At 31.7% G+C, this 12726-nt stretch overlaps 2 protein-coding genes across 2 annotated transcripts; one reads left to right on the forward strand and one right to left on the reverse strand.

The window, feature by feature from the left end:
* The first annotated feature begins 1843 nt into the window (after positions 1–1843).
* On the forward strand, positions 1844–6397 carry LOC130801661 (endochitinase-like). The gene is made up of 3 exons (XM_057665547.1): positions 1844–2714; positions 4177–4342; positions 5712–6397. The coding sequence occupies exons 1-3, from the start codon at positions 1901–1903 to the stop codon at positions 6157–6159; spliced, it is 1428 nt and encodes a 475-aa protein (XP_057521530.1). The 5' UTR covers positions 1844–1900; the 3' UTR covers positions 6160–6397.
* A 1306-nt stretch (positions 6398–7703) lies between these two features.
* On the reverse strand, positions 7704–8711 carry LOC130801768 (uncharacterized). The gene is made up of 2 exons (XM_057665648.1): positions 8533–8711; positions 7704–8448 (listed from the first exon to the last, which is right to left on the reverse strand). The coding sequence occupies exons 1-2, from the start codon at positions 8709–8711 to the stop codon at positions 7704–7706; spliced, it is 924 nt and encodes a 307-aa protein (XP_057521631.1).
* Positions 8712–12726: the final 4015 nt, after the last annotated feature.

Consider the following 12726-nt stretch of genomic DNA (forward strand, 5'->3'; position numbering starts at 1 on the left):
AGATTTAGCTTGAAAAAGGATTGTTAGACTCTAAGGATCCCATTTGCTAAGAACTCCACAGTTAAGCATGTTTGGTGGGGAGCAATTTTAGGATGGGTGACCTCCTGAAAAGTGTTCTCAGATGCGCACGAGTGAGGCCAAAGTGCGTTGGAAAGACTTGTGTTGGTTTGTGGGGACAGTCTATAGTCTCCATGAGTAGTCACCAGCGATCTGAGGGGCCTGGGCGTTACACCCACTAAGCGTAAATGATCCACATAGTAAAGTATTGTCTGTTTTTTTGTCCAATTTAATTGCATGAATTTGTTTATGGATATCATCTCAAAATTTGTCATGTATAGCTGTATTTATTGGTCAATAAAGAATCTTACTTTGCTGCTAAGTCCAAATTAAAAAATCATCCAAAAATGCGTGATCATTGTAGGCTTCTTCCTTCATTCACATAGCTCGCATTTTAACCAAAAATTTAAATTTATTCATGACGACTCTATATACAGGATAACATTAGCAAAAACCATTTAAAATTAGGACAAATTTTATTAATATTTTAATTTAATTACTTCATAATTGTATTACGGGTGAATTTATAGATGTCAAATTATAATATACATATATACTCTTTGAGGTAAATGAAAATTTTGTTTCATAAGAACTTGAAAAGCACGTACAATCTTTATTCATTCAAGTTTTCGATCTATTCTACATCATTAGATTCTAATTTTACAATTCAATCTTCTAGTTTTTGGCATTTTTATTTAGGTCATTAGAATGATTTAATTTTACATTTATATTTTATATTCATTATATAAATTAAATGCAGTTCCATCTAGTTTAAGGCTGTAGCCATAGTAGGGGTGTGCATCGGTCCAAACCTAGACCGGTTAGAACCTGTTGTTTGAAAGATTAGATTTTTGAATATGCTAAGATCGGAGATCGAACTGGTTCCATTCGGTATGGTTTCGGTCTAGCCCGACTTGTTGTGTTGACAACGAGGTTGATAAGTATTGCGATTCAAATATAATGTTAATATAATTTTTAAACTGAATTACTTGTATACATTACAGTTTCATTGATTTTAAAGGTTGGGCCATGATAGTCACATTTATCATCATCGTAATTTTTTTTTATCTTAATTATCATCTAAAATTCCTTGAATACTATTGTTTTCTCTAGAGCTCACTATGAGCTTTGATTTTTTCATCCACCCACATGCTTCCCATTCTCTGCTTTGCCTATCAATGGTGGGGAGTGATTCTATCACTCCCAATTAGAGTTGTGGAATGTGTTGGGTGTCCATTGGAAGCTAGAATTCGATCTTGAAATATATGGGCTTTAAACAGGTCAAGGTTTAGATGGTTTGCGCTTTAATAGGTCCCATTTAACAAAAATAAAACAGACTTTAAATCAGCTCTATACGGGCCTTAAATAAGCTTTTATTATTATTATTATTATTATTATTATTTAATTTTTTTCTTGAATTATGATGCATTATTATAGATTTATAATTATTGATAGTCTAATTATATTTGACAAAAACAAGTAAATGTTACAAACATTTTACTCATTCAAAAATTGTGGATGCAATACATCAGACATGCTCCACAGTCCTCATACATAATGCTAACTATTTCATTTTGAAATAAAGGGTGAATGATATTTAAACCTGTGACTTTTCGCCACATTGACTTTTAATCTCATATCGTCAAAAAATTAACTCAACCATCCAAAAGCTTAATATCATAATTTCTTACACGTTTGATTTTATTTCAAACGTGAATCAATCTAGTCCACCGATCCTTTAGTGCACCTTATCCCATTATGCTTATAAATTGAATTTTATTTTGTAAACAATTATCACAAACAAAACAATAGTAATTTAAAAAAGATTTTGCAAAAAATATTGATGAAAATAAAAGTATCTCCTAGTTTAGTACTAGGAGTATTATGTTTAGCTCTACTCCTTTTCTTAGGACTAAGTGAACAATGTGGGCAACAATGCAACACCACAAATCATACTAATAACAATGGTTTTGGTTCGCAATTCAGGCCACGACCTCCTACACGAAGACCACCACCGCCTCCTACACGAAGACCACCACCGCCTCGTCCACCGCCTCCTACACGAAGACCACCACCGCCTCGTCCACCACCGCCTCGTCCACCGCCTCCTACCCCAAGACCACCACCGCCGCGTCCACCGCCTCCTACACCAAGACCACCACCGCCTCGTCCACCGCCTCCTACCCCAAGACCACCACCACCTCGTCCACCGCCTCCTACACCAAGACCACCACCGCCTCGTCCACCGCCTCCTACCCCAAGACCACCACCGCCTCGTCCACCGCCTCCTACACCAAGACCACCACCGCCTCGTCCACCGCCTCCTACCCCAAGACCACCACCGCCTCGTCCACCGCCACCGCCACCAACACCAAGGCCACCACCATCACCCCCTCGTCCACCGCCGCCGCCACCAACACCAAGGCCACCACCACCACCCGGAACCCCAACACTTGCAGAAATATTCCCTGAACAAATGTTCAATAACTTCATCATAAACTTTATGGATCCTAATTGTCCTGGTAGATGGTTCTATAATTATCATGCTTTTATGGCCGCAACAGAAGCATTCCCTGAGTTTGGTAATATTGGGGATGTTGTTACTAGAAAAAGAGAAATCGCTGCTTTCTTTGGTCAAACCTCTCATGAAACCTCTGGTCATTTCTTTTTCTCATTATTCTCATTTAGTACGCATATACTATTAATTAAAATCAAATTTAATTTTGCTTAAAAAATTATTAATTAATTAATATTACTTGAATTGAGATAATACTTAATTCTCTTCATTTATACCATTAATTAAATGTACTCGGTAAAAATTTTAGCGGAAATGGTACATAAACATTAGGATATACTTGTACATAAATTTGTGATCTTAACGTACGTGCATGCATGCTTTCACTCCATAGTAATTTTTTGAAAAAATCTATGTTATATGCCAATCTTTTTAGTTTTTTATACAACTTTACGCTATTTTCCTTCTTCATGAACCCTAGCTAGCACCCAATAAGTTCCTATTCTTTGTGAGGAAATTTGGGAGCGGACCAAATATTCACTATAAAATTATTAGTTAGGTATTAGTTTTACTAATTTAGCATTATTTCAAACATTTTGGGTTCAAAATGAAAGATCAATAAAAAAAAATTTACGTAAATTAATATCGACAATTTTAATTTAGAAAACTTTATATGATCAAACAGATAACACATATCCTATACTGAGAAGAATCATGCACCTTTACATTTAAGTAGCTTATTCTAGCTTTGAATTTTTAAAGTAATACTCGTAACATATTTTCTCCGTTTTATTATGCTTACTATATTTTATTTTTTATACAATTTAATGCATTGTTTTAAAATTTATATCTTGAACTAAAAATTATAGAATTTTAATAAAGGTAGCTAGTTACATAAATATATACAATCGAAAGATTCAAACAAGATCTTACTTGACTATAATTTTTCTTAACTATACTACTAATCGTAATATATAAATATAAGCTTTTAAGATGAATAGTATAAGTATTTGCCAAGGTATAAAATATAAATAGTCTTATAGAGATACATATCAATATTCCTAATGTGTTAATTTATAAGTACATGCGTCATAGAAGATATACTTTTCGATTCATAGGAGCATTTTGTCTCATTTGTTTTTGGCAAGGATATTAAAGAATTGGATAAAATGAGTTAAAGTAGTAAAATATTTAGAAATAGAAGAGATAATATAAAAATTAAAAGTGGTGGAGTTATAAAAAACGAAAATTTTGGTAAATTTTTTCAAACTAACTAAAATAAAAAAATAATTCAAATTTAGTGAAACAGAGAGTCAAAGACCAATACTTGGTGAAATATAACTGTGTCGAAAACATTTTATACGTACATCTATATATCCAAAACTTTTGTGTGAGGATTTATATGTGGATTTTTCTGGAGCCGAGGGACTCTTTGGTCGCACTCTTCTTTATGGGTATGAGTTGTTGACTTGCCGCCTTTATTTCCTTCTTATACCCTGATTATAATTTCTGATGAGTGGGATGGACCGGATATGATGATGATTAATAGATCCAAAATTTATATATTACTGATTTCATTTAATTTAAATTGATGTTACAAACAGGACTAGCGTCGATCGTACAGCCTAGTGCATTTAATTCAGCATATTGCCTTATAGAAGAAGAATTCGGGCACGACTGGCTTCGACCGGATTATTGTGAACCAACTGAGCAATGGGAGTGCGTTCCTTGGGTCCAATACTTTGGCCGCGGACCGGTTCAACTCAGATGGTAAGTCATATAGTTCCGGCCATATAGTTAATTAGCTCGACTGCAATGATTTAATTAAACATCAAAATTGCAAAATGAAAAATTAAATAAATAATGAATTATAAGAGTATAGGATATACTTCATATATAAATTCTATTTCTAACCCCACTTGCCAATGAGATTATCACTTAAAGAAATGTAAACAATTATTTTAAACTTATAATTAATCACTTTAAGACAATACGTTATTGAATTAATCAAATAGATCAGATAGTTTCACTATGATTTAATCTCATTAGAAAATCTGTGTTTCCCAATATTTGTTTTTCACATACCAAAATACTATTCTAATCGTTAGTGTTTCTATTTATATATGCATATTTTAAATTTTAAAAAGTTGATACAAATAGAATTTGCATCAAAGAAATAAATTAAATAAAATTTCACTTCACTATGTTAACCTAAACTACCTCTAAGTAGGGATGGCAATGAGTCAAATCTTGATCGGATTTAGCTGGACCCGAATTTTGATCCTTCATCTGAGAGAGGATTCAGATTCGGATCCGCAAGTCCAAATTAGTAAGACCCAAATCCATATACACGGATCCAATATATATCGAATACGAGATTCAAAACTAATCCAAGTCTATTTTCGCGCATTTAATTGATTTTTGCTTCGTAGAATTATAGACTTTAATTAATATTAATATATACTTTTAATAATATATACTTCATATATATAAATAATAATTATAATCCGAAATATTTTTATTAATATAATACACACTACAAATATCCTTTAAAATACATAAATATAAATAAATCAATGTGATTTCAAAACCTTAACAACTTATAAGTTATTTATATCTCAAATTCTTAAATGAGATAGTCTCGTTATGAGACTACCATCTCTATTGGGCTGATTATGTACATTCAATATGTCAAATTGATCACTTATAATAATTTAAAGTGATATACTACCTCCTATTCATCTAAAAATGTCTCATTTACTTTATGCACTCTATCCAATGCACTTATTCGATCCTTAATATATCGAGTTATGCATAATTAAAAATTATAAAAAGTAGATATTAATAATCTTTACATCAAACGAATCAAATAAGATCTCACGTGACTATGTTTTAACTTATAGATTAATAATAAAATGCAATTTGAGAGTGATAAATGAATAATGTTCCAAAAGTAAATGGGACATTTTAGATGAATAGGAGGTAGTATCAATTAGAGAAATAAATTAATTAATAATATATATAGGTCCGTCTATAATGAAACAGTCTCATGCAAATTTAAATCAATATACATTTAGAATCTTAAATTTATCTCTATTCTTTAAATTGATTTTAAAATTATTTAAATTTGGAAAAACAGGAATTACAACTATGGGGCAGCAGGTGAAGCACTAGACTTAGACCTACTATCCAATCCAGACTTAGTAGCACACGATCCAACCGTTTCATTCGAAACAGCACTATGGTTTTGGATGAGCCCACAAGGAAACAAGCCGTCATCCCATGAAGTAATGACTGGTCAATGGGTACCATCTTTCGATGATATAGTCGGGTTTAGATTACCAGGATATGGTGTGGTCACAAACATCTTTAATGGAGGTGTTGAATGTGGGAATTATTTCAATCCTGAGCATCATCATTTGCAAGATAATCGTATCAACTTTTTTAAGAGATATTGTGATCTTTTGGGTGTTGGATATGGCAACAATATTGACTGTTACTTCCAACACCCTTTTGATAATAATTGGAATTTGGTTAAGAACAATTATCGTAATCAAACACAACCTGCATTAATGGCGGCCAGCTGATCTTAGTATGTAATAAATAAATAGTACGTACGTATAACGTACTAAATGCATGCAGGAATAAATCAGTTGCAAATAGCACTTAATATATATTATTAAGATAAATAAATAGGTGTATGTATCGTTGCACCGAATCTGTTTTATTTGTAATATTTACCAGCCACTTTATTCGTTTTGCCCTCTTTATGCAAGATGAAGAATGTTTAATATATAATAAAAATATGTGTTATTATTTTGTTAATTAATTATATTCTTTTATATATATATATATATATATATATATATGTATATATATATATATATGAATTATTTCACATTGAAGAAAGAGATAAGACTTAGTATATATATATATGAATTAAAAGTCAACATATATAATAGGCTTAAATCTCATCCACAAATTCAGCCTCAAAGGCTCTCTTTCTTTCATACATTAACACGTATTTTTGTTTAATACATGACCAACAATGGTGAAGTGGGCTATGGCTTAGAGCCCTAAATGTATAATCAGTGCCACAAAATAAATTTTCATGTACAAGGTTTGATATAATTAACTTGAATAAATATAGGTATAATTACATTTTTGGTTATGTATTATGAATTTTTAGGTTTTTTATAAATAGTTAAAATATCAACAATATAAGATAAAAGAAGTACTCATTACTCCTTAAATTTGTAGGGGCCCTTTTTATCTTTTGTTTTGGAGCCCAAAAATATAGAAGACGACCTTGATTCATTATTATTATTATTATTATTATTATTATTATTATTATTATTATTTTATTATTATTATTATTATTGGAGAATGAAATTTTCATTAAACCAAAACAAAACCATACAAACACCAAACGAGGAACAACCCTGACCCTTAAAGGTGCATTAGTATAAGAAGGAACTCACCTTTTAGGTAAGGTTTGAACCAGCTCACTCTTTATGTGTAAGGGGGAGAGGGGTGAACCCAAAAGAGAAAGGGAATAGGAGCACCTTATACATGATCAAGGATGTCCTTGATCCAGCTATACTGAGACAAAACTTTAGGTTGAAGGGAGATAACCCTCTGCTTCACCTCAGATTGGACCCTATACATAATAGAATCAACAGAACTAACACAAAATTTCCAAACAGCATCATTTCGTGCCTTCCATGCATGATAAGAAAGACTGCATAAGCTAGTGAACAGTATTTTCCTTCGAATCTTCTCAATTCTCCATCGCTTCGTAGCCAGCGCATGTAATAAGAAGGTGCGGAATTGAAAGCCAAGCCAAGATTGCAACTTAAAAAAGGCATTGCATACTAAAACAGGAATCAAAGAACAGGTGCTCCACAGACTCAGGATACAGACCACAAAGAGGGCACACATTCTCAATAAGGACTCCCATCTGAACGTGTCTATTCCTGGATTTAAGCTTCCTGGAGAGAGCCAACCATGCAATGAAACAAGCCTTAGGAATAGAGAGCCTATTCCAGACAAAAGCATCTCATTGCACAGCTGGCTCTGAACCAAGTAGAAGTTTATAAACATCCCCAATGCGATAAATAGGATTATGGACTCAAGGGTGTTGTTTGTCTTTCATTTTGCATATTTTCTTGAAAGACCAACTAGAGATGATTGGTGGGTTGAACAGTCTCCAAGATGCCCCCTTGGTGTAAACCCCATGAACCCATCGAACCCAGAGCGAATCTTGAAGAGAGCTAACATGCCACGCCAGTTTTTCCACTGCAACGATATTCCAAATTTCCAAGTGTTTAAGGCCAAGCCCTCCTTCCTTTTTGGGTTTGCAAAGTTGATTCCAATTTATGTTGCCAGGATTTGGGTTACAATGATCAGCAAACCAAAGGAACGATCTACAAATGGAATTTACCTTATGGATAACAGCTTTAGGAAGGATGAAAAGTTGGCACCAATAAGAAGATATTCTCATAAGAATGGAGGAGACCAGTTGAAGTCTGCCTGCATAAGACAAGTTCTTAGAGTACCACAGTCTAATCATGGCTGTCATTTTATCTACAAGCATATCACAGTCTCCAATAGAGATTTTCTTAGCAGCCAGAGGAATCCCCAAGTATCTGAAAGGAAGGTTTCCAAGCGGTAAGCACACATAAGAAGCAAAAACCTCTTTCACAGGTTGTTGTAACCCACCAATGTACACAGCAGATTTATTAAGGTTAGCTTGGAGACCAGAAGATTGAGCAAAGACATCAAGACTCTGGCACAAAAGCTTCATAGAGCATAAATCACCTTTACAAAACAGCATCAAGTCTTTCGAGAAGCATAAATGGTTGAGTTTCAACTTCCTACATTTGGGATGAAACTTGAATGAGGCTTCCTCACCCAGTCAAATAAGGAGGCGCGAGAGATATTCTATTCCTATCACAAACAGTAAAAGAGAAAGAGGATCACCTTGTCGTAGCCCCTTCTTAGGATGAAAGATGTCAAATGGGCTGCCATTCACTAAGAGTGAGTACTGTGTGGATGTAATACAAATCATAACAATTTTGACAAAATGAGTAGGGAAGTTAAGAGCAAGCAGCATGTCCTGAAGAAACTCGTAGGCCATTGAGACATAAGTTTTCCTCAGCTCCACCTTGATAAGACAACTAGGCGAACAGTTCTTCCTTATTTAGGGACGTACCAGGTCCTGACAGAGAAGGATATTATGAGATATATTCCTCCCTGCGACAAAAGCCCCTTAGGTCTGACAAATAATATCATTCAACACCAGTTTCAATCTAGAACAGAGGAGCTTCGATATGCATTTGTAAAGAGTGTGACAGCAAGAGATGGGTCTGAATCTCCAGGTGTAGAAGGGTAAGGGACCTTGATGAGGATCAGTGTGGTAGGAGTTATATTCCAGGATCTCAAGAGTTTATCACTTCTAAAGAAAGATTGAATAGCCTCAACAACATCATTCCTAATCAATGGCCAAGCAGACTTATATTACATGTTAAAACCATCCAGACCAGGAGCCTTATTATCATTAATACTCCACAAGATCTCCTTGATCTCCTCTGAAGTAAATGAGAGGTCCAGCAAGTCTCTCTTCTCAGAAGATAGAACAGGACCAGCATAAATTACCTGCATGTTAACTCTCTTCCTATTCTCCATAGTCGAGCAAAGAAGATTAGAGTAAAAGGAACAGCTTTCCCGTCCGCAAAAATGAGGTTGATTCTATTGGTTATTCTTCTATGTTTGATGCTATTGAAGAAAAAAGCAGTATTATCATCCCATGATGTAGCCAATCGATTTTGGGTTTTTGCTGGAGAAAGGATATGTAGTCATCTTTTGCCGATTTAAGGGCCTGAGCCTTCTCATATTCAACATCCACGAGGTGAGCATCCGTAGGGTTCTGATGGAGGTATTATTATTATTATTATTATTATTATTATTATTATTATTATTATTATTATTATAGTCCCCTTGCCTTAAATTTTGAGATTTGTTGAATTTGAATTTCAAGTCTATTTAACATAATTATATAATTAGCTTTCTAATTGATTAATTTTTAAACTCAATAATTATGAAACTAAATTCAAGTTTCATAATTTAAGGGATGAATTTCTTGATTTTTTTATATTTCGAAATCCAAATGGACTAATTTAACTTCCACAAATTAATTATTAAATGAGGCAGTTTCATTGCGAGACTATCTTTATTAGATTGATTTATGTATATTTAATTTATTAAGTGATTATTTACACTTTTAAAATGATTGATTAGAAAAATAAACTAAATATATGAATCTATCTCATAGTAAAACAATTTAATACCAGACGAGTTGTTTGAGTAAAAGTATAATATATGCAATTGACATTCGACTTAACAAGGGATCGAAATCAAGTCAAATAACAATATCCAAAACCCAATGGATCTGTCGGCCCAAACTTAGTCTTTCCTATTAGCCCATCAGTTCATATGTCTTTGCTTCGCTTCTGTTCTGTATAGGCCCAATTTCCTCATTCCTTTTTTCACCCACAAATTCTTGTGAGAAATCATCTTTAATTGGGTCAGCCTAATATATATTTTAAAATATTATAAGTAAGCATTAAGAATATATAAGTAGATACTTAAGATATCGAAAGTAGGCATTAGGATACGGCAAGTAAGCATTAAGGATAATGTAAGTAGGCATTAAGAATACGGTAAGTAGACATTAATCTTTAATAGACTGGGCTTGAGATACGTCTCACAAGGGATTAGTTATTTCCCACCAGCCTAAATCTTGTTCTTCAATGAAACTGTCATAACCATGCGACCTCTGGTCCAACCATTAAAAAAATTACTCATTTCAAAATTTTAAAATATTCATTCTAAGGCTTAAAACTTGAGTCCTAACCTTAATACTTTATCTTCAAGGGTCTAATTTATTTTTTAACCAAATACTTTAATCGTTAAAATGTTCATTTCAAGGCTAAAAAGTTCATATGCCAATTTTTAACCTTCCTTCACAAAGTGCTCAAAGTGTCTACTTTAAAAACATAAAATGACTACTCATTGAGTTTAAAGTTGTTATTTTTCAGCTTAAGTTGTCTATTCTACAGTCTAAAATGTCATTTTAAATGTATAAATGCCAACTTCAAAAAAATTATTATAAAAAGATTAAAATTTTTTCATTCTTTTGATTTAATTATTAAAAGTTTTTCTATTTCTTTCCTTAAATTGTAGTCAAAGAAATTTTATTTTTCAATTATAAATTTTTAAAATAGATAATTACAAGTAAAGGAAAAAAACATTATAGTATATTTAAGTTCATTTGTAGTACCCCTCAAAAAAAAAGTTCACTTGTAGTATTATACAATCTGATCGAACCGATTCAATACGATCCTACTCCTATGTCTAACTTTAATTGCGAATCCTGATTCTGATAACTGTTATTAACAACTAAAAAACTTGTTTTCATTTTTTTGTCTCTTTTAACATTATGTTTTTATCTTCCTTTTTTCGTTGTTTGTAACAACTATCAAAGAATTTTGATTTTTTTTTCTAGCTCTGTGTTAGCTGTTAGTAACAACGAACATACCTGATCTTAGGCTTGGACTCAAAGACATTTATTTTAGAGAATAAAATTTTTCAAAGCTTATTTTCGGAATTATTTTTATAAGAAGCTTGTTTTTTTCAGTTTTTCAGATAAAAGGTCAAGTTCAAACTTTCAGTTATACAAACTCCCTCCGATAGCCTATTTTCCTTCTAAGTTGTAAAACGTCTTATTTTAAATTGAATGTTTGTTGATATATTAATTTAATTAAAATATTTTTAATTATATTCAATTAAAAAATATAAATAATTAATAATAATAAAATTTATTTAAAAAACTTGATTCCCCTATACTAATTTTTTGACCCATTTTCCAATAGACTAAATTTTAATTTAGATTATTAGGAGTATTAGAATATATCTCAAAAGTTTTTCAAACAATCTATGAATTGAAGTACTCCTCGTGAGTCATGTGTTGAGTTTGATACAAAATAGGTGGGACCACGGGATCACGATCACATCAGGTACGGCGTCAACATTATTAATTCTTTTGTCGTCGTTACTTTTGTTAACAATAATAAATAAAAAAAAAATAATACTAATAAATTGCAAAGTTAAAATGTATCGAGTAGATTAATAAAAAGTCTTGGAGCATTATTCGATAGTAATAAAGAAGTAAAATAAGACAACACATATGAAAATAATAATATATTTCCTTTATACCTTAAATAAGTTTCCAAAAAAATTATTAACGATAATTAAAAAAAATATAATCTTTTAGACAAGATCATCTCGTAAATTTTGAGATTTCTATGCTAAATTTATGTTATAGATCCTTACAATTTAAAGAAAAAAATCAAAATACTAGTATATGATAAAATCTCTAAATTGATTACACTAATAATATTTGGCTCTTTATTGCTTGGTCACTCTAATCATCTAATGTAAATAGTATAGAAGTGTTTGCGATAATTAAAATAATACATCAAATATTGGGCCCTACACGGTAGACCACTTTGTACATGCTAATTGACGGCCATGTTTTTAGATGTTTGATATATTATTTTAAAAAATAATAAATTTTTTGATGGAAAAAAAGTAAAAACTATAAACATTCAAAAATTAATATTAAAAGAAAGTTAGTGAAAAAAATAAAAGAACTACTACTAATAAAAAAATATTTTTATAATTAGTGAGAAATATGTTAGAACCATAAACAATATAAAAATGTTAAAATGAAGTTAGTGAGAGATATGTGAAGACTGTAAACATTATAATAAATTAAAATAAGGATTAGTAAGGTTAATTTTATTTAAAATTTATAAAATAAATAGGATTTTTTTTTTGAGAACAAAAAATTAAACAACTTAAAATAACAATTGAAAACAACTTTAAGAAATAGAAAGACGGAGTATATTGTATAATTTCAACCATTGTAGTTTAAGCTATTTAACAATTATTTAGATGACAAGTCGGTTGGTTAGTGTGATGTGCTTTGATCTGAACATATTTGATACTTTTAAATTTTTTAAAAATGATACACATAACATATATGCCCATCACTTTAGATGCACCATCTTTAATTCATTAACTCAGGTATA

This window comes from Amaranthus tricolor, chromosome 15 (assembly GCF_026212465.1).
Source record: "Amaranthus tricolor cultivar Red isolate AtriRed21 chromosome 15, ASM2621246v1, whole genome shotgun sequence".
NCBI lineage: Eukaryota > Viridiplantae > Streptophyta > Magnoliopsida > Caryophyllales > Amaranthaceae > Amaranthus > Amaranthus tricolor.